This window comes from Macaca nemestrina, chromosome 8 (genome assembly GCF_043159975.1).
Source record: "Macaca nemestrina isolate mMacNem1 chromosome 8, mMacNem.hap1, whole genome shotgun sequence".
Lineage (NCBI taxonomy): Eukaryota > Metazoa > Chordata > Mammalia > Primates > Cercopithecidae > Macaca > Macaca nemestrina.
Genome location: NC_092132.1, coordinates 116,240,418 through 116,262,929, shown reverse-complemented (window position 1 = coordinate 116,262,929; position 22,512 = coordinate 116,240,418). Strand labels below are relative to the sequence as shown.

The 22,512-nt window shown below is 48.5% G+C and overlaps 1 protein-coding gene across 1 annotated transcript in view; it reads left to right on the top strand.

Moving 5' to 3' along the window:
* Nucleotides 1-22,051, top strand: part of LOC105476575 (eukaryotic translation initiation factor 4E binding protein 1) — a 29,842-nt gene extending 7,791 nt beyond the window's left edge. The window contains exons 2-3 of the mRNA XM_011732662.3: nt 18,792-18,971; nt 21,616-22,051. Coding sequence (XP_011730964.1) covers nt 18,792-18,971; nt 21,616-21,647 — 212 coding nt within the window. The 3' untranslated portion in view covers nt 21,648-22,051. The remainder of the gene's footprint in view (nt 1-18,791; nt 18,972-21,615) is intronic.
* The last annotated feature ends 461 nt before the right edge of the window (nt 22,052-22,512 follow it).

The following is a 22,512-nucleotide window of genomic DNA, read 5'->3' as shown; positions in this document are numbered from 1 at the left end:
GTCCGTAAACTTCCTTAAAACATTATGAAATTTCTTTTTTTTTTTTTTTTTAAAAGCTCAGCTGGAGTGCAATGGCGCAATCTCGGCTCACTGCACCTCCGCCTCCTGGGTTCAAGTGATTCTTCTGCCTCAGCCTCCCAAGTAGCTGGGATTACAGGCATGCGCAACCACGCCCAGCTAATTTTGTATTTTTAGTAGAGACGGTGTTTCTCCATGTTGGTTAGGCTGGTCTCGAACTCCCGGCCTCAGGTGATCTGCCCGCCTCGTCCTCCCAAAGTACTGGGATTACAGGCGTGAGCCACCGCGCCCAGCCAGTGTTAGTGTATTTTATGTGTTGTCCAAGACAATTCTTCTTCCAATGTGGCCCAGGGAAGCCAGAACATTGGACAGCCCGCTATAGAGTCTATAGTGTGCTGTGTTGCCAGATATTTTGTCCAACTGTAGGCTAATATAAGTGTTCTGAGCACATTTAAGGTAGGGAAGGCTAAGCTATAATGTTCAGTTGGTTACGTGTACTAAATGCTTTTTTTTTTTTTTTTTTTTTTTGAGACAGAGTGTCACTCTGTCACCCAGGCTGGAGTGCAGTGGTGCAATCTCTGCTCACTGCAACCTCTGTCTCCCAGGTTTATGCCATTCTCCTGCCTCAGCCTCCCGAGTAGCTGGGACTACAGGCGCCCGCCACCTCGCCCGGCTAGTTTTTTGTATTTTTTAGTAGAGATGGGGTTTCATCATGTTGGTCAGGCTGGTCTCGAACTCCTGACCTCAAGTGATCTACCCGCCTCGGCCTCCCAAAGTGCTGGAATTATAGGCGTGAGCTACCGCTCCTGGCCCTAAATGCATTTTTGACTTATGATATTTTCTATGTATGGTGGATTTATTGGGACATACTTCATTTTAAGTCGAGGAACATTTGTATTAAACAGTATTGATGATATTACTTTTCCCAGTATTACTGAACAGGGAGTGGATGTGACCTCTTCTTTTAAAAAAAAAAAAAAAAAAACTTTTTACAGATAGGGCCTCACCTCTGTGGCCCAGACTGGAGTGCCTATGGGCTGAAGTGCAGTGGCGCGATCACTGCTCACTAACTTTGAGCTCCTCGACTCAAGCAGTCTTCCTGCCTCAGCTTCCCGAGTAGCTGGGACCACAGGCACACGCTACCACACCTGGCTAATTTTTATTTTTTGTAGAGATGAGGTCTGTCTATGTTGCCCAGGCTGGTCTTGAACTCGTGGCCTCAAGCACTCCTCCTGCCTCAACCTCCCAAAGCATTGGGATTACAGATGTGAGCCACTGCACCTGGTGACTTTTTCTTATACTGAACAAGTCAATATTGGGGTCAGGGTCTCAGACACTGGGACTGATGCTCTTTATTTACCTGTTTGCATCCAGCATTGCTGACAAGGCAAGAGTAGGTAACTGCTGCCCACTGGCATTTGGGCATGGGCAGCAAAGGGCGCCTTGTAATCTAATGGTTATGCCCATGAAAGCTCATTAAGAGAGCTCAGATACTAGGCCCAGAGGATCAGGGCTTCTTAAGTGCCTAGGGAGACTTGGTGGAAATGGTTGTATCGGTTAGCTACTGAGTCTTGCTCTGTCGCCCAGGCTGGAGTGCAGTGTATAACAAGCCATCCCAAAACAGTAACTAAGCAGCAGCGATTTGTTATTGCTCTCTATCCTTTGGGTTGGTTGGATTATTTGCAGATCTTGCTGAGCTTATTCGTATTGCTGCATACAGTTGATGGCTAGATTGTCCTGGGGTGGAAGCTCCAAGATGGTCTTACCCATACATCTGGGGCATTGCTGGGGACAGCTGGAAGCCTGGGAGTTCTCTCTATCCTCTTGGTCTCCCAACATTCCGATCACTCAGTAGTCTAGCTTGAGTTTTATTTACATGGTAGTTTCCAAGGCCACTTAAGGCCTAGGCTCAGAAGTCCCATAACATCACTTACCACGTATTCTATTGGTCAAAGCAAGTCACAGGGCCAGTCCAGATTCAGGAAAAGGAGAAAAAAATGCCTTTTGTTGTTGTTGTTGTTGTTGTTGTTGTTGTTGTTTTAAGATGGAGTCTCCCTCTGTTGCCTAATTAGCTGGGATTACAAGCATGCACCACCATGCCCAGCTAATTTTTGTATTTTCAGTAGAGACAGGGTTTTACCATGTTGCCCAGGCTGGTCTTGAACTCCTGAGCTCAAGTGATCCACCTGCCTTGGCGTCCCAAAGTGCTGGGATTACAGGCATGAGCCATTGCACCTGGCCTTTTTTGTTTGCTTGTTTGTTTGACAGAATCTGGCTCTGTCGCCCAGGCCAGAGTGCAGTGGCACGATCTCAGCTCACTGCAACCTCCACCTCCCGGGTTGAAGTGATTCTCTTGCCTCAGCCTCCCAAGTAGTGGGGATTACAGGCGCCTGCCACCACTCCTGGCTAATTTTTGTATTTTTAGTAGAGATGGGGTTTCGCCATGTTGGCCAGGCTGGTCTCGAACTTCTAACCTCAGGCAATCTGCCTACCTTGGCTTCCCAAAGCACTGGGATTACAGGCGTGAGCCACGACGCCTGGCAGGAAATACATGCCTTTTAATGAGAGAAGCTACATGTGCAACAGGAATGGGAGGTGTGGCAGGAGCCACATTTTCGAATAATCCTCCATGAGGGCCAGACCTCAAAGCATGGGTCTTAGAGGGAAGGTGCTGCCCATCCTGATGTGTGGCCAGCAGAGCCAGGACCAGGTACAGAAGCCGAGTGGAATCACAACCCTGTGAATCAGGGTTAAAGAACAAAGGACACCTTCCTGAAGGTACTGACTCATAGATCCCATACCCTGTTCTCACAGCCTTATGAGCACCTCCACAAAGCAAACCACACAAGATCGGGTGCAGTAACTCATGCCTGTAATCCCAGCACTGTGGGAAGCCAAGGCGGGTGGATTGCTTGAGGCCAGGAGTTCGAAACCAGCTTGGGCAAATAGTGAGACCATGTCTTTACAAAAAAATTTAAAAACTAGCCAGGTGTAGTGGCGTGCACCTGGAGTCCTAGTTACTCGGGAAGCTGAGGTAGGAGGATCTCTGGAGCCCAGGAATTTGAGGTTACGGTGAGCTGTGATCATGCCACTGCACTCTAGCCTATGTAACAGAGTAAGACCCTGTCCCAGAAAAAAAAAAAAAAAAAAAAAGCAAACCACATAGGTGGCCATGATGCTAGACCACTAAGCAATATATTACTCTTTGTGTTGTGCCTTCATTGCAGGCCACCACCCAAGCCATCTCCTCTTCCCGCTCCAAGCATCCTGCAGGCCAGGCTTTGGCAACACTCTTCAGGGGAGCCCACACCTGCCCTGCCGGACCCAGCACTCCCTGCAATAGGATGGACTCATTTGTCTGTGCCCAGCAGTACAAAACCAGGCAGGAATGAGAATAGCAGAGGGTGCAGTCGGGCTCAGTACTCCCTTTGGTTTGGAAGTGGACAATGTGGAGGTGTCTTGCCTTAAGGAGTGTGTGTGTGAGTGTGTGGTGTAAACAGATTTCTCTCTTCTGCCCTTCTGAACACAAGGGTAGAGCGGGCCTGCATTAGTTTACTATGGCTGCCATAACAAAATAGCACAGATTGGGTGCTTTAAACAAAATGAATTCTCTCCCAGTTCTGGAGGCTGGAAGTCCAAGATCAAAGTGCCAGCAGGGCTGGGTTCTGAGGCCCTTCTCCTTGGCTTGCAGATGGCCACCTTCTCCCTGGGTCTGCACATGGGCCTTCCTCTGTCTGCATCCAAATCTCTTCTCATAAGGACCCCAGTCAGATTGGATTAGGGCTCCACCCTAACAGCCTCATTTTAATTTAATCATCCCTTTAAAGACTTTATCTCCGAATACAGTTACATTCCGAGGTACTGGGGTTGGGCTTCAACATAAGAGTTTTGGGGGCAGGCCGAGCATGGTGGCTCATGCCTGTAATCCCAGCACTTTGGGAGGTCAAAGCAGGTGGATCACTTGAGGTCAGGAGTTCAAGACCAGCCTGGCCAAGATGGCAAAACTCTGTCTCTACTGAAAATACAAAAAATTACCCAGGCATGGTGGCGGGTACCTGTAATCTCAGCTACCAGGAGGAGGCTGAGGCAGGAGAATCTCTGGAACTGGGGAAGCAGAGGCTGCAGTGAGCTAAAATCATGCCACTAAACTCCAGTCTGGGTGACAGAGTGAGACCCCATCTCACACACACACACAAAAGTTTTTGGGAGAGATGCTATTCAACTATTCAGCTCTTAACAGGGCCGATCCCCTTTCTAACTGGGACAGCAGGAACTGCTGTTTCTAATGGGAGGCATTTCAGAAGGGCATTCCCTATTGGTAATGAATTTCAGAGGCAGCTTTACCCATAGGGTACATTTGAAGTGTTTGGGAGGAGTTAAGGAAGGGGAGGAGCTTGGCCAGCAATCAGAATAATTAGCTCAGCTATTTTGTTTTGAAAGTCTCTGTCAAAGTCAATTTTCTTTTCTTTTTTTCTCTTTTTGTTTTTTGAGACGGAGGCTCGCTCTGTTGCCCAGGCTGAAGTATAGTGGTACGATCTCAGTTCACTGCAACCTCCGCCTCCAAAGTTCAAGCGATTCTCCTGCCTCAGCCTCCTGAGTAGCTGGGACCACAGGTGCACACCACCACACCCGGCTAATTTTTGTATTTTTAGTAGAGATGGGGTTTCACTATGTTGGCCAGGCTGGTCTCGAACTCCTGACCTCAGGTGATCCACCTGCCTTGGCCTCCCAAAGTGCTGGGATTACAGGTGTGAACCACCGCACCCAGCCTGAAGCCAATTTTCAAAGAAACTGACTTATTCCCTCCCATGCCAGAGCCTCAGAGGGAGAGGCTGCCGATCGTCCCCATCTGGTATCCAGCAGCTTCATAAGACCCCTGGCCCCTGAGAAATGTTGGGATCTTGGTTCTCTTTGTGGAGGTGGGTGGTTGGGGGGCAGAGGTAAAGAAAAGTCTTGGACTGAGTGTGCTCTGCATCTCTCACCAAGACTTCCCCCCTGGCAGTTCTGTCCTGTTTGTTAAATAGACCATCCAGCCAGAAAAGCCACCCAGATACATGCGATTCCTCCCTGGACTGTGTGACGAGGAGGGAGGGAAGACCGAGATTCTGGCGTGTCGGCATATTTACCTCCAGGTTGACAGGGAGCTGCTGCTCAGACCTGGAGTTCAGATTGTCCGGGGTGTTTTGCTCACTGGCTGTTGGCTTGGATCTGAGCACAAACATTTGAACCTCCCCCATCCCGGCCCTGTTGTGAAATGCTCTCCCTCTCCCTGGAATGGGAACAGCAGTTCTAGGAATTCCATCCTCGTACTCTCACTAAGCCTCACGTCCCCCCATCCAGGGGAAGAATGCTTCTGCCAAAGGAACCCCAGGGGAAAGTGAGGGCCATGCGCGGCTCAGTTTACAGAAGTCCTGTCCAGCCAGAGTATGGGCACTGGAGGGCTATGGGAAGCGCTCAAGGCAGGGAACATCCTGTTCTGACTAGCACCCAGAAGTCTAAGACCTCTTAATTTTTCCAGCTGAGAGTGTTAGCTAAGGGGTAGTAGCCTGGTCTGCCTTACTAATTTTATTTTATTTTGTTGAGACAGGGTCTCACTCTGTCACCCAGGCTGGAGTACAGTAGCATGATCCTAGCTCACTGCAGCCTCAAACTCCTGGGCTAAAGCGATCCTCCTGCCTCAGCCTCTGGAGTAGCTGGGACCATAGGCGCACGCCATCATGCCAGGCTACTTTTTAAATTTTTTTGTAGAGACGGGGGTCTCACTGTGTTGCCCAGTCTGATCTCAAGCTCCTGGCCTCAAGCAATCCTCATGCCTTGGCCTCCCAAAGCACTGTAATTGCAGGCATGATCCAGCCTTGCTAATTTAAGCAGTAGGAGGCATTTGGGATCGGAGTCAAGGTGGATTAGGTTGGCCTCTGGACGGCTGTGTAGGGACAGCGTTTCTGGGCCGCAGTTTCCTCTTCTGCAAGGTGAGGCTCCTGCGTGAGGAGTTGTAAGGGGGAATAACAGGCTGTGAGCACAGACCAGAGGGAATGACGGATGGCAACCACGATTGCTGTATGCACCTCGCCTGAAAATCTAAGCCTTCATTCATGCAGCACTCCAGTGCTCCTTGGCCTCCAAATATGCTTCCTGTTCCCGGCTCGTGACGTCTTTCTTTGGTTGTGTGTGTTCTCCCAAGTGATTTTCTCTTTAACAACAATTATGTGAATGTCACTTTATTCTCATGCAAAGAATCTTGATGTTCTTTATTTTATTTAATCTTCACGATACTCTTCTGAGGTGTGGATTTTGTTATTCCCTCCCTCTTATAACTGAGAAATGAAAGTACAAGTTGGAGTTCAGGGACTGGTATGTGGCAAGCCCAGGTCTGAGGCCAGAACATCTGCCTCCAAGCACTATGCTATTTGTACATTAAGTACCTGCCAACAAGGAGATCCTAAAAATAAATGGCACATGCCTGGTGCTTTCAAAATAGTTTGAATGAGCCTAGTACAATGCCCTTGTTTTACAGATGAGGAAACTAGAACCTAAGGGAATGTCTCTATGGCTTTATTTATTGTAATCCCAGAACTTTGGGAGGCCGAGGTGGGGGGATTGCTTGAGCCCACAAGTTCAAGACCAGCCAAGGCAATATGACAAAACCTTATCTACAAAAGAAAAAAAAAAAAGGCCAGGTGCGGTGGCTCACGCCTGTAATCCTAGCACTTTGGGAGGCTGAGGCAGGTGAATCACGAGGTCAAGAGATCAAGACCATCCTGGCTAACACAGCGAAACCCCGTCTCTACTAAAAATACAAAAAAACTAGCCGGGCGAGGTGGCGGGCGCCTGTAGTCCCAACTACTCGGGAGGCTGAAGCAGGATAATGGCGTGAACCCGGGAGGCGGAGCTTGCAGTGAGCCGAGATCGTGCCACTGCACTCCAGCCTGGGCGACAGAGCGAGACTCTGTCTCAAAAGAAAAAAAAAAAAATTAGCTGGGCGGGGTGGTACATGCCTGTAGTCCCAGCTACTTGAGAAGCTGAGGCAAGAGGATCACTTGAGCCCAGGAGGCAGAAGTTGCAGTAAGTCAAGGTTACAATATTATTCTCCAGCCTGGGCAACAGAGCGAGACTTTATCTCAAAAAATAATAATAATGATAATTAACAAAAAATATTTATTTACTTATTTTTAGAGACAGATCTTGTCCTGTCTCCCAGGCTACCATACCGTGGTAACATTGTAGTTCCCTGCAACCTTGAATTCTGGGTTCAAGCCATCCTCCTGCCTCAGCCTCCTGAGTAACTGGGACTGCAGACATGCACCACTACACCTGGCTAATTTTTTTATGTGTTTGTTTGAGACGGAGTCTTGCTGTCACCCAAGCTGGAGTGCAATGGGGCAATTTTGGCTCACTGCAACCTCTGCCTGGATTCAAGCAATTCTCCTGCCTCAGCCTCCCAAGTAACTGGGATTACAGGCGTCCGCCACCACGCCCAGCTAATTTTTGTATTTTGTTTGTTTGTTTGTTTTTTGTTTTTTGAGACGGAGTCTCGCTCTGTCGCCCAGGCTGGAGTGCAGTGGCGTGATCTCGGCTCACTGCAAGCTCAGCCTCCTGGGTTTACGCCATTCTCCTGCCTCAGCCTCCTGAGTAGCTGGGACTACAGGCGCCCGCCACCACGCCCGGCTAATTTTTTGTATTTTTAGTAGAGACGGGGTTTCACCGTGGTCTCGATCTCCTGACCTTGTGATCCGCCCGCCTCGGCCTCCCAAAGTGCTGGGATTACAGGCGTGAGCCACCGCGCCTGGCCTAATTTTTGTATTTTTAATAGAGACAGGGTTTCATCATGTTGGTCAGGCTGGTCTCAAACTCCTGACCTCAAGTGATCCACCTGCCTTGGCCTCCCAATGTGCTGGGATTACAGGCATGAGCCACCGCACCCGGCCTACCCCTGGCTAATTTTTAACTTCTTTTGTAGAGATGAGATCGTGATTTGTTATCCATGCTGGTCTTGAACCCCTCCGTTGCTTTATATATTGAAAGCAAACTGCTGTTACCACAAAGCATGCCTTGAAAACAAAATATCATTCCTATATTTGGTGCACATCTGGAGTTTAAAATCCCGAAGGATACTGGCTAGCAAATATGCTGAAGTTCATGATGGTTCTTGGTTTCCGTGGGCCTAAAAAGGAGGGAGGATGCCCTCACCCTGTCCCTTCCAAGTCTCTCTCCTGAGTTGCTGACCTGTCCTTTGATTTGTCCCTGTCCAACCGATAATTGGTTGCTGGTATAGATGGCACTGAATAAATGGTGAAATATGTCACCGGGACCCTGCAGGTCATGATAATAACTAGAATTGTGTGGGGCTTCTATTGTGTCAGCCACTGTTCAAATCCACATGGTAACCCTGTGAAGTTGGCACTATCATCATCATCATCATCATTGTCATCGCCAATCTGGAGAAGCAGAAACTGAGGCACAAAGAGTTTAAGTCATAACTTGCCCAGAGTCGCGAGAGCTAGCAAGTGGAATGACAGAGCTGGGTTTCCAAAGGATTTCAGGTAGAATGAGCCTCAGTTATTGTCCCCAGATAGTTCAAGACCGAACCTTGAACTCTACCCCCCAGCAAGCGATGGGCTGGATCCCAGCTACACAAATGGTTTGAGGTGTAGGGGTGCTCCTCTCTTCTTTCCCTGCCCTGCTGGGAGGCAGGGTTCTGAGTTTCCCTGCTCTGCATCTCTGGGTTGGCAATCAAGGTCAGCCTCAGCTCACCTCCCTCACCCCTTGGGCACTGCAGAACTGGGGTGAGATGGATGTTTCTCTGGACCAGGGGTTTAGGGTCAGGCTGCTTGGAAGCAAGAAGATGGAGGACTTGAGATCTGTGTCCCTCAGTGGTCTCCACTTAAGGCCTGTCTGTGGACTTCATACACTTGGCTGTAATCACGTGTTTACAGGTCTTTCTCAACTAAATTAGATAAGGTTTAGATCTAAGTGCTTTCACTATATCTGACTTTTTTAAATCCCTAGCACCTCGCATGGTGCTAGTACAAAGTAGAGGTTCAGTGAGTAAATAAATGAGACCAGCACACATACTTTCAGGAAAAAGGATTGAGCAAAGACTGGCAAATATGTGGGTGAGGATTAACACTTTTGTCCCTGGATTGCAGGAGTCTCTATACTTGAATACAGTTCATGGGAGGTAAGATGTAATGTAGGGTTTTTTTTTTTTTCTTTTTTTGAGACAGAGTCTCACTCTCTTGCCCAGGCTAGAGTGCAGTGGCACGATCTCAGCTCACTGCAACATCTGCCTCCCGGGTTCAAGCAGTTTTCCTGCCTCAGCCTCCCGAGTAGCTGGGATTACAGGTGCATGCCACCACGCCCAGCTAATTTTTGTATTTTTAGTAAAGACAGGGTTTTGCCATGTTGGCCAGGCTGGTCTCGAACTCCTGACCTCGGGTGATCCACCCACCTTGGCCTCCCAAAGCACTGGGATTACAGGCATGAGCCCCTGCGCCCAGCTTGAATCTCTTCTTTGGTAAATGAGGTTTTTTTTTTACCTCTGTATTTTCTCTCTTCCTCTCCCCTCATTGTCCCAATAAAATTACATTTCAAAGTTTTAAAAAATCCAGCCAGGTGCAGTGGCACACACCTGTAATCACAGCTCCTCAGGAGGCTAAGGCGGGAAGATCACTTGAGTCCAGAAGTTTGAGTCTAGCCTGGGCAACATAGCAAGATTGTGTCTTTAAGGAAAACAAAAAACAAAAACAGGCTGGGTGCAGTGGATTGCTTGAGCCCAGGAGTTCCAGCCCACCCTAGGCAACATGGTAAAACCCTGTCTCTACAAAAAAATATATACAAAAATTAGCTGGGTGTGGTGACACATGCCTGTAGTCTCAGCTACTCAGGAAGCTGAGGTGGGAGGATCACCTGAGCCCGGAGATCCAAGGTTGCAGTGAGCCGTGATGGCACCACTGCACTTCACCTGAGTGACAGAGCAAGACCCTGTCTCAAAAAAAAAAAGAAAAAAAAATTTAAATTAAAATTAAAAGTAAATATTTGTTGTTTTTATTATTATGATTCTTGAGCCAAGTAATCTATAATAATAGCATTTCCATTTATAATTTTTTTTTAAAGAAAGCAGAGTTAATAAATGCTTTGTTTTAAAAATGTGCTTAGTTTTTATTTAGGTTTTCCCAAACCTTCCAGAAGGTCTTGCACACAGTCGGACTTCTAGATTTATCTGCCCAGTTTTTCCCTCTCTCCTGAATTAAGACAAGATTTGGAGTGACGGTTTGGCTGCTCCAGCCCTGCCACACAACTGTCAATGTGGGGTTCCCTGAAGCCCTAGTCTTTCTATAATTTTGGCAGAACACGTCTTACTGTATTATTTCTGAAATGTCTCTATGGCCAGGTGCGGTGGCTTACACCTGTAATCCCAGCACTTTGGGAGGCCGAGACGGGAGGATCATTTGCAACCAGGGGTTTGAGACCAGCCTGGCCAACATAGCAAGACCCTGTCTCTAAAAATAAAATTTAATTTAATTTAAAGAAAAAGAGAGAAGTATCTCTGTTATACTTTTACTTGATTTGTGTTTGGCTGGGGATAAGATGCAGGTTGAAATGAATTTTCCTTCAGATTGTGAAGGCATCGAGGCACTGTTTGCATGCTTCCAATCTTGCCATTTAAGACATTTTATGCCCTTCTCATTCCCTGTCCTTCTATATACCTGAAAATCCTATAAAGGATTTTCTCTTGATCTCTAGTATTGTGAATTTCACAATGATGTTAACTGAGGGTTTTGAATTCATTGCGCTACTTACTGAAAGAGGAGCTTCAATTTCAGGAAAATTTCCATCTTCTGTTTTTTTTTTTTTTTTTTTTTTTGAGACAGAGTTTCGCTCTGTCCCTAAGGCCAGAGTGCAGTAGCGTGATCTCAACTCACTGCAACCTCCTCCTTGTGGGTTTAAGCAGTCTTCCTGCCTCAGCCTCCCGAGTGGCTGGGATTATAGGCACATGCCACCATGCCAGGCTAATTTTTGTATTTTTGGTAGAGATGGGTTTTCACCATGTTATCCAGGCTGCTCTTAAACTCTTGATCTCAACTGATCTACCCACCTCAGCCTCCCAAAGTGCTGGGATTACAGGCATGAGCTATGAACACCCGGCCTTTCTTCATATTTTTTTTTTTTTTTTTTTTTTTTGAGGCGGAGTCTTCACTTTGTCGCCCAGGCTGGAGTGCAGTGGCACCATCTCGGCTCACTGCAAGCTCCGCCTCCCGGGTTCGCGCCATTCTCCTGCCTCAGCCTCCCGAGTAGCTGGGACTACAGGCGCCCGCCACCGCGCCTGGCTAATTTTTTGTATTTTAGTAGAGACGGGGTTTCACCGTGTTAGCCAGGATGGTCTCGATCTCCTGACCTCGTGATCCGCCCGCCTCAGCCTCCCAAAGTGCAGGGATTACAGGCGTGAGCCACCGCGCCCGGCCCTTTCTTCATATTTTTAAAGTAAATTCCCTTTTATTAGTTTCTCTTTTCTCTTTCTAGACTTACTGCCATCCAATATTGGACCCCTAATTTATTATCTTTTTGCCTGTTGTTCATCTCTCTTTGTCCTTTTGTTTTTCTTTTTTTTTTTTTTTTGAGACGGAATCTTGCACTGTCCCCAGGCCAGAGTGCAGTGGCACAATCTTGGCTCACTGCAGCCTCCGCCTCCTGGGTTCAAGCAGTTCTCGTGCCTCAGCCTCCTGAATAACTGGACTACAGGCGTGCATCACCACACCCAGCTAATGTTTTTGTATTTTTAGTAGAGACGGGGTTTCACCATGTTGGCCAGGCTGGTCTTGAACTCTAACCTCATGTGATCCCCCCGCCTCAGCTTCCCAAAGTGTTGGGATTGTATACGTGAACCACCGCACCCAGCCTTGTTTGTTTTTCTTTAAGGTTTTCTGCTTCCTTTATTACCTGTTTCCTCCTGTTGGTTTGCTTAGATTGCTTATTTTTTGACACAGGGTTTCACTCTGTCACTCAAACTGGAGTACAGTGGCGCGATCTTAGCTCACTGCAGCCTTGGACCTCCTGGGCTCTGGCGATCTTCCCACCTCTGCCTCCTGGGTAGCTGGAACTACAGGCGTGTGCCACCACACTTGGCTAATTTTTGTCTTTTTTGTAAAGACAGGATTTCACCGTGTTGCTCAGGCTGGTCTCAAACTCCTGGGCTCAAGCAATCAGCCTGCCTTGGTCTTTCCTTTCTTTTTTTTTTTTGAAAGACAGGGTCTCGCTCTTTCGCGCAGGCTACGGTGCAATGGCATGATTATAGCTCACTGCAGCCTCAACTTCCTGGGCTCAACTGATCCTCCCACCTCAGCCTTCCAGAGTGTTGGGATTACTTGTAGGTGTGAGCCACTGCACCAGGCCTGGCTGTTTTTATTTAAGGGTGGGGAACTCAGGAGCTGACCAGGAGTCCCTTGTGAGGCCCAGAGACTGATGGGTTCCATCTGGTGGCTAGCTGGTTTTATTCACTGCGGACCCCCGTGCCACAATCAGTTTCTGTGGGTCTTTATCTTCACTCTTTATTCTGAAGCAGGGGAAAGGAGAGGGCTTAAGGCTCACCATTCAGGAGGTCAACATTAATTTCCCTGTCACCCCTCTCCTTGGGGCAAGGGACACCTGGCACCCCTCTGGTAAGTTTGTTCAAGAGAGTAAACCTCAGGGCAGCTGCTAGATGCTGGTAAGAACCTGGGATTTCCATTTTCCATACAGACTTCCAAGCAGTCTCCTTGTTATCAGCCCCCATCCCCAGATTCCATGCTGTGCCTAATTCCTGAACCTTCCTGGGGTTCTCTGGGGCAAACGGATAACTTGCTCCACCCCCATCTCCCTGCACTTCAGTGTCACCCGCTTGCTCCCCTTGAGATCGTTGACTGCTCCTGTACTTGCCTCTGTCTTTACCTGTTGTGATTTGGGATGACAGTTGGAGCTCTCCCTGCATCCAGGTTGGAGAACGTGCTTGTACTTCTCATTCTTGGTGTTTGGCATGACTTTTGAGAGGAGCAGGAGAAAAATGTCATGGCTCTGCCATCTTGAAGTCGCTTTGATCCTCAAAAGCACTTCATACTCTTTGTTTGTAGTGACCTAGTGGAGGTGGGTCATTTACCCCAGTGTAGAGAGGGCCTGCTGAGGACATAGGACCTCAGCAGGACATAGGACCTCAGCTAAAGAGGTTTTGTTTTCCTTTTATTTATTTATTTTTTGTGACAGAGTCTCACTCTGCCTCCCAGGCTGGAATGCAGTGGCACGATCTCAGCTCACTGCAACCTCCGCCTCCCAGGTTCAAGTGATTCTCCCACCTCAGCCTCCCGAGTAGCTAGGATTAGGTGTGTGCCACCATGCCCGGCTAATTTTTGTATTTTTAATAGTGGCGGGGTTTCACCATGTTGGCCAGGCTGGTCTTGAACTCCTGACCTCAGGTGATCCGCCTGCCTCAGCCTCCCAAAGTGCTGGGATTACAGGAGTGAGCCACTGCGCCCAGCCTGTTTTGCTTTTAAAGATGAGATCTCGCTGTGTTGGCCAAGCTGGTCTGGAACACCCAGCCTCAAGTGATCCTCCAACCTTGGCCTCCCAAACTGTTAGGATTTACAGATGTGAGTCACTGTGCCCAGCCGTAGCCCCCACCTTTGGCTAAAGTTTTATGTGGAGGCCACCCTAGCATGATGCCACTCCACCTGCCAAACACACACACAGAGGTTTCTGTCAGAGCACACCTGACCAGCAGCCCTGAAGGGACCTTGGCATCTATCCCGCCCTCTCGAGTTTCCATTTCCTGACCTTGTACATGGGCCAAGTGTCCCCCGCACCAAGAAGTTCTGCAGCGGCCGTCTTCAGCCAGGCTTTGAGGTTTGTCTTTTTTTTTTTTTTTTTTTGAGACAGGGTCTTGCTCTGTCTCCCAGACTGGAGTCCAGTAGTGCCATCATCACTCACCACAGCCTCGATCTCTCAGGCTCAAGCGATCCTCCCACCTCAGCCTCCCACATAGCTAGGACTCCAAGCGCATGCCACCACACCTGGTTAATTTAAAAAAAAATTTTAGGCCAGGTGCAGTGGCTCACGCCTGTAATCCCAGCGCTTTGGAAGGCCGAGGCAGGCGGATCACCTGAGATCAGGAGCTGAAGACCAGCCTGGCCAACGTGGCAAAACCCCATTTCTACTAAAACTACAAAAATTAGCCAGGCATGGTGGCAGGCAACTGTAATCCCAGCTACTTGGGAGGCTGAGGCAGGGAGAATTGTTTGAACCCAAGAGGCGGAGGTTGCAGTGAGCCAAGATCGCGCCACTGCACTCCAGCCTGGGGAACAGAACGAGACTCCATCTCAAAAAAAAAAAGAAGAAGAAAAAAATTTGTAGATAAGGTCTTGCTGTGTTGCCCAGGCTGGTCTCAAACTCCTGGGCTCAAGCAATCCTCCCACCTCAGCCTCCCAAAGTGCTGGGATTGCAGGTACAAGCCGCCTCACCCAGCCTTCGGCTGACTTTCTGAACGCTGCTGTTTACTCCTCACAGCCCCCTCCCCAACTAAAATACTCTGATTTTATTAGGTAAAATTAGGATTCTTATTTTTAAGTAAGTGTGGTAGGCATAGGACAAAGGGCACGGAGGCTTTTTCTTTCCCTTTTAAGTATAATTAATGATTTAATTTTTTTTCTTTTTTTTTTTGAGACAGAGTCTTGCTTTCTCTGTTGCCCAGGCTGGAGTGCAGTGGCATGATCTTGGCTCACTGTAACCTCCGCCTCCCAGGTTCAAGCAATTCTCTTGCCTCAGCCTCCCAAGTAGCTGGGATTACAGGCATGTGCCACCACACCCAGCTAATTTTTGTATTTTTAGTAGAGACAGGGTTTCACCATGTTGACGAGGCTGGTCTTGAACTCCTGACCTCAGGTGATCTGCCTGCCTCAACCTCCCAAAGTGCTAGGATTACAAGCATGAGCCACCGCACCTGGCCTGTTTTGTTTTGTTTTGTTTTGTTTTGAGACAGGGTCTTGCTCTGTTGCCCAGGCTGGAGCACAGTGGCGCGATCTCAGCTCACTGCAGCCTCTGCCACCCGGGTTCAAGCGATTCTCCTGCCTCAGTCCAGAGTAGCTGGGATTACAGGTGTGTGCCACCACGCCCGGCTAATTTTTGTATTTTTGGTAGAGACGGGGTTTCACCATGCTGGCCAGGCTGGTGAAAGCAAGATCTTCAAGAAGTTATTTGTACTCCCATGTTCATAGCAGCATTATTCACAACAACTGAGAAGTGAAAGCAGCCCAGGTGTCCATCAGTCAGAGGAAAGGATAAGCAAAATATGCACACACTCACAATGGGATATAATTCAGCCTTCAACAGGAAGGAAATCCTATCACATGCTACAGTGTGGAGGAACCTTGAGGACATTATGTTAAGTGAAATAAGCCGGTCAGGAAAAGGTAAATCCTGTATGATTTCACTATATAAGATACCTAGAGTAGTCAAAATCAGAGAGACAGAAAGTAGAGCCCTGCTTGCCGGGGCTTCAAGGGAGGGGGGAAGGGGTGTTGTTGTTGAGTTTCAGTTTCGCATGACGAAAACATTTTTGGAGATGATTGGCGGTGATGGTAGCACAACACTGAGAATTTACTTCACACTACTGAACTGTCTCCTTAAATTGTTTAAGATGGTCAATGTTATGTGTATTTCACCACAATTTTTAAAAAATCACCAGGGGCTGATGCCCTTTAAAAAGGCTCTCCAGATGGTTGCTGGCCCCTGGGCTCTTCTTTGAGAGTATTGAATCTTAACTCTTGGGTTTCACTCTATGGTAAACAAACCAACAAGAACAAAAAAAGTGTGGCTCATGCCTGAAACCCCAGCACTTCGGGAGGCTGAGGCCGGTGGATCATTTGAGGTCAGGAGTTCAAGACCAGCTTGGCCAACATGGTGAAACCCCATCACTACCAAAAAATACAAAAATTAGCCGGGCGTGATAGCACATGCCTGTTGTCCCAGCCACCGGGGAGACTGAGGCGGGAGGATTGCTAGAACCCAGGAGGCTGAGATTGCAGTAAGCCAAGATCATGCCACTGCATTCCAGCCTGGGTGAAAGAGCAAGACTCCATCTCAAAACAAACAAAACAAAAAGCAAAGTTGGGGAGAAACAAAAAGGGGGGGACTCTTGCCGAGTCTCAAAGATTAAGAAACAACAGAAAAAAAGTGGTCCCATCTGGAGCCAGGATGTCCAGCCATGTGTCCACTGAGTCCCCACCCTGCTGCCTGGACCCTGTGGTCTCTGGGCTTCCCTCCCCTCTGGGGAGGGGACATTGTACAACTTCAAGCCTTGCAGAGTGGAGCAATGCCACATCTGGCTTCTAGAACCAAAACAAATCTGGGTCACTTTTAAAAAAAGAGAGTTAGAAATTGGTCTTCCCATACCTCCCCTCACTGTTGCCCTGGCCCTGCAAAGAGAGGGCACCACCGCCCTCCATTTGTAATCCATTGAGCTCATAGCCACTCAGACCTAGAAGGTGCATGGGTCTTTATTTTACAGATGAGGAGATGGAGGCCCAAAGCAGGGAGTGCAAGGAGCAGCGCGCATAGGGTCACACAGCTGACTGGGAATGGAGCCCAAATGCACCCTGGTTCTTTCCTTTACACCCCTCCTCCTAAGAAACAGCTCTGTGCTGGAGTCCCACAGGCAATGAGCAGGGCTGTCAGCTTCAGCATCGCTGCCTCTCCTGCAAGGGGACAGGAGAGTAAGACAAGTGACTGCCTGGAGGGGCTGCAGCCAGACTAGAGGAACACGGCCAGCAGGTGAAGTTTCTCTTTAGGTATCTCTCTACATTCCTCTGCCCTTCAGCATCTCAGGTCCGCCTCAGCACAGAGCCCCGTTTCGTGAACTCACACTCAGTCTCCGAGATGGAAATTCGTGCCTTTCAGGAGTTTACAGAGAGTCCAGTGCTGAGGATCAAGAAATGAATTTCAATATGTACAACTATTATGGATCCATAAAAATTAAAAATGAAAAAAGTAAAATAAAGTGTAAGAAATGAATCTCAGCTGTTGGAATGCCACTCATCATAGCCCCTAAGTGAGGGAGAGATTTCAAGGTTATTGCTAAGGAAGGGCATTCCTGAAGTCCTTAAATCATGATTCCCAAACTTGGGTTATTCATATTTTATCTGCACAATTATTACTATACCTTGCATTCCACTTGTACAGATGTTTAACATTTCTTTATATCACCTTAGCTTTTGAATTTAGCTTACATTATTTTATTATAGAATCTATAATATAGTATTATATTATTTGTACATTAAAAGGAATTGCTATCACTACTATATGTGGAACACCAGATTCACTTGCCATAAATAGAAGGTAGCTATAAAAAGATACAAAGGGGCTGGGCACGGTGGCTCACGCCTGTAATCCCAGCACTTTGGGAGGCCAAGGTGGGCAGATCATGAGGTCAAGAATTTGAGACCAACCTGGCCAACATGGTGAAACCCCGTCTCTACTAAAGATACAAAAAATTAGCTGGGCGTGGTGGCACACGCCTATAATCCCAGCTACTTGGGCGGGTGGGGTAGGAGAATTCCAAAGTCAGTGACACACTGGCAGGACACACTGGGGGCCTCACAAAGGAGAGAGGCTCAGCAAGAGAGCCTTTGGGGGCAAGGAGAGCCCACCCTTCACTCCTGCCTCTGGCTCTTCTCTGCAAAGCCCAGGCATTTCTCTTTTTTTTTTTTTTTTTTTTTGACATAGGGTCTCACTGCAGCCTGGACCTCCTGGGCTCAAGCAATCCTCCCGCCTCAGCTTCCCGAGTAGCTGGGACTACAGGCACGTACCATCATGCCCAGCTCATTTTAACTTTTTTGTAGAGATGAGGTCTGTCTAAGTTGTCCAGGCTGGTCTCAAGCTCCTGGGCTCAAGCGGTCCTCCCACCTTGGCCTCCCAAAGTGCTGGGATTACAGATATGAGCTACCACACCCGGCAAAAGTTACTATTTTTACTACTCTGGTGGAATCACTTAATTTTCTGTTTGGTCATTTGTAAAATGCGGCTATTCTGGTTATCCCACAGGAGTGCTGTAAGGACAGGACTGAATAATGAATAGAAATGCATTTTTTCCACCATGGTATGTGATTGTCATGGGTAGTTAACACTGAGCCCTGGTGGGTGAGTGAGCTGAGGGGCTTTAGGGACAGAGCACAGTGTGCACAGAGCCCTGGGAAGACACAGGTGCAGTCGGTGGCCTGCAGACCCCTTCCATTGGATCATTCCATGTGAAGGGGAGTCAGGGCCATTTGGAGGTAGCAGAGTTCTGAGTGGCAGCCAGGCCCCCAAATAAGCCTCATTGCTCTGGCTTTTTTTTTTTTTTTTTTTTTTTTTTTTTTATGAAAAGGAGTCTCGCTCTGTTACCCAGGCTGCTGTACAGTGGTGCAATCAGCTCACTGCAACCTCTGCCTCCCAGGTTCAAGTGATTCTCCCGCCCCAGCCTCCTGAGTAGCTGGCGTTACAGGCTTCCGCCACCACGTTGGCCAATTTTTGTATTTTTAGTAGAGACGGGGTTTCACCATGTTGACCAGGCTGTTCTCAAACTCCTGACCTCAGGTGATCCGCCCACGTTGGTCTCCCAAAGTGCCGGGATTACAGGCATGAGCCACCGCACCCGGCCTCCTCTGGGTTTTTCAGGAGAATCTGCTGCCTCTACTGCAGCCACACCTTTAAAAATTGGAAAAACTAGCAGGCAAGAAGTTGCAGGTGGCTTGACCAACCTCCCTGTGCCCTTCTAGGTACCAGGATCATCTATGACCGGAAATTCCTGATGGAGTGTCGGAACTCACCTGTGACCAAAACACCCCCGAAGGATCTGCCTGCCATTCCCGGGGTCACCAGCCCTTCCAGTGATGAGCCCCCCACGGAAGCCAGCCAGAGCCACCTGCGTAATAGCCCAGAAGATAAGCGGGCAGGCGGTGAGTGTTGGGGCTTGGCCAGGCTCTACCTTGGGAAAGGGAATGTATTAGCAATACCCTGGAGTCCATCCACTGGGGTGAATTCCAGGGAGGAGAAATGACAGGGACTCTGCCCTACCCTCTAAGGAGCAGCTCAGAGCCCAGAGGGTGAGAGTAGGGATGGGGAGGTTGAACTCTTCATTGATAGCAACTTTCCCCCTGAAAAGGGTCCAGGCATCTCAGGAAAGGTGATCTGGCACCTTTGGGTCATGTAATTAGTGGGGAGTTTGTTTGAAATGGCAGTGGCTGCACACAGCAACTTTCATAAGCATCTGCCTCTGTATAATTGTCCCTGAAGCATTTCCACTTGGAACACACCCATGATGTTTGTGGTGCAAGAGACAAGTTATCAAAGACACAGTGTACTTGTCCTTTGGGAAATTACATGTCTACAAGATAAGAAATACATCCGGGATGCCTCCTGTTGGGCTGTTGTTCCCTAGTGGATCTTTATGAAGGCAGGTAGAAACAATGCAGCCAGTTGTCTCTGCCGATTTGACATTTGGTAGCTGGGTCCTTCCTGCTGTCCCCACCTCCTGAGTAATTAGAGCAGCCACGCTGGTAGTGGTGTAAATGAATGCACTCTTTGTGGCATCTTGACTGGCTTGGCAGAGTGTTGGAGTTCTCTGCTGCAAGATGATGCAGCGTAAGCACTTCCAGGCAACTATACTCAGATTGGAACCTGCCAACCCTTCACCCGGAAGGCCATACCCCAGACCCAGACAGGAAGCAGCAGGGACCTCAGCTGGGCTTGCTCTGCTGACAGCAGCAGAATTCATCTCCCCAGGGCCTGGAGGACATGATTCATAATTACCTTGGGAACCTCACAGTACAAGAGAGACAATAGTTGCCTGTGTCTTAGTCTGTTTTTTTATGGCTGTAACCGAATACGTGAGAGTGGGTAATTTATGAAGAAAAGTGGTTTATTTCTTACAGTTCTGGAGGCTGGGAAGGCCAAGGACATGGTGCCAGTATTTGCTTGGCTTCTGGTGAGGGCCTCCTGCTGCATCATAACATGGCGGAAGGCATCACAGGGCAGGAGGGGCACATGAGAGAGAACCAAGCTGGCTTTTTATAACACTCTCGTGATAACTAGCCCACTCCTATGGTAACCATTAATCCAGGAATGGGCTAATCTATTCATGAGGACAGAGCCTTCATGACCCAATTACCTCTTAAAGGCCCCACCTCTTAATACTGTTACATCGGTATTACCCCATTAAGTTTCTGTATGAATTTCAAACCATAGCATTCCAGCCCTGGACCCCCAAAACTCATGTCCTTCTCATATACAAATATATTCATTTGGTCCCCATATCCCCAAAGACTTAACACGTTGCAGTCCTAGCTCAAAAGTTCAAAGTCCAGAATTGCATCGGAATCAGATGAGACTCACAACATGATTCATCTCAAGCTTAATTTCCTTCCAGCTGTGAGCCTATGAAACTAAACAAGTTATCCCCTTTCAAAAAATAGGGACTCTCCCTGGCCCCTAAAAACATCAGCTGGCAGCCAGGCACAGTGGCTCATGCCTGAAATCCCAGCATTCTGGGAGGCTGAGGCAGGATGAATACTTGAGGCCAGAAGTTCAATACTAGCCTGGGCAACAATGCAAGACCCCATCTCTACATAAAATTTTAAAATTAGCCGGGCATGGTTGTGCATGCCTGTAATCCCAACTACTTGGGAGGCTGAGGCAGAAGGATCACTTGAGCCCAGGAGGTCAAGGCTACAGTGAGCTATGATTGTATAACTGTACTCCAGCCTGGCCAAGAGACTGAGACCCTGTCTCTAAAGAAAAAAGCAGAAACAACAAAAAAGCCCAAGTGATATAGTTTGGATATTTGTCCCAGCCCAAATCTCATGTTGAATTGTAATCCCCAGTGTTGGAGGTGAGGCCTGGTGGGAGGTGTTTGGGTCTTGGGGACAGATCTGTCATAGCTTGGTGCTGTCCTCATGATAGTGAATGAGTTCTCTCCAGATCTGGTTGTTGTAAAGTGTGGGAGCGCCACTCCATCCTCTCTTTTGCTCCTGCTTCTTCCATGTGACATGCCTGCTCTCACTTTGCTTTCCACCATCAGGAAAAGCTCCCTGAGGCCTCCCCAGAAGCCAAGCAGAGGCCAGCATCATGCTTGTGCAGCCTGCAGAACCATGAGGCAGTTAAATCTCTTTTCTTGGCTGGGTGCGGTGGCTCACACCTGTAATCCCAGCACTTTGGGAGGCCGAGGAGGGTAGATCATCTGAGATCAGGAGTTCGAGACCAGCCTGGCCAACATGGCAAAACCCCATGTCTACTAAAAATACAAAAATTAGCTGGGTGTGGTGGTGGGCGCCTATAATCCCAGCTACTCTTTTGGGAGGCTTAGGTAGGAGAATCGCTTGAACCCAGGAGGCAGAGGTTGCAGTGAGCCAAAATTGGGCCACTGTACTCCAGCCTCGGAGACAGAGCGAGACTCCATCTCAAAAAAAAAAAAAAAAAAAAAAAAACTTATTTTCTTTATAAATTACCCAACCTCAGGCATTTCTTTATAGCAATGAAAGAATGGCCTCATATACCAAGTATTCACCCATTATTGACCTGGCCCTCTGTCCCCTCTCTCCCCAGGTGAAGAGTCACAGTTTGAGATGGACATTTAAAGCACCAGCCCCTCAGGGCCTTCCTGGGAGGAGTCCCACCAGCCGGGCCTTATGAAAGTGATCATACTGGGCAGGTGTTGGCGTGGGGTCGGTCACCCCAGCCCTTTCTCCCTCACTCAGGGCACCTGCCCCCTCCTCTTTGTGAACACCAGCAGATACCTCCTTGTGCCTCCACTGATGCAGGAGCTGCCGCCCCAAGGGGAGTGACCCCTGCCAGCACACCCTGCAGCCGAGGGCCAGGAAGTGGACAAGAACAAACCCTTCCTTCCGAATGATGAGCAATTCCAGCCTCTCGCTGCTGGGGGCGCAACCACCCCTTCCTTAGGTTGATGTGCCTGGGAAAGTTCCCTCCCCCTCCTTCCCTAAGAGAGGAAATAAAAGCCACCTTCGCCCTAGGGCCAAGAGTTGGGCCCTGTCTGAGCTTTTTTCAACCCCGTGTGGTAACTAACACCAGCTGCTATCTGTACAGTGCTGCTTTTTTTTTTTTTTTTTGAGACGGAGTTTCACTCTTGTGGCCCAGGCTAGAGTGCAGTGGCGCGATCTCGGCTGACTGCAACCTCCACCTCCCGGGTTCAAGCAATTCTCCTGCCTCAGCCTCCCGAGTAGCTAGGATTACAGGTGCCCACCACCACACCCAGCTAGTATTTTTTTTGTATTTTTAGTAGAGATGGGGTTTCACCGTGTTGGCCAGGCTGTTCTCGAACTCCTGACCTCAGGTGATCCACCCACCTCGGCCTCCCAAAGTGCTGGGATTATAGGTGTGAGCCACCATGCCCAGCCTTGTACAGTGCTTCTAAAGCATGGGCCTGTCCTTATTTGATTCTGACTCTGATCCTGTGGGTAAGTACAACAACTGTTATCCTCA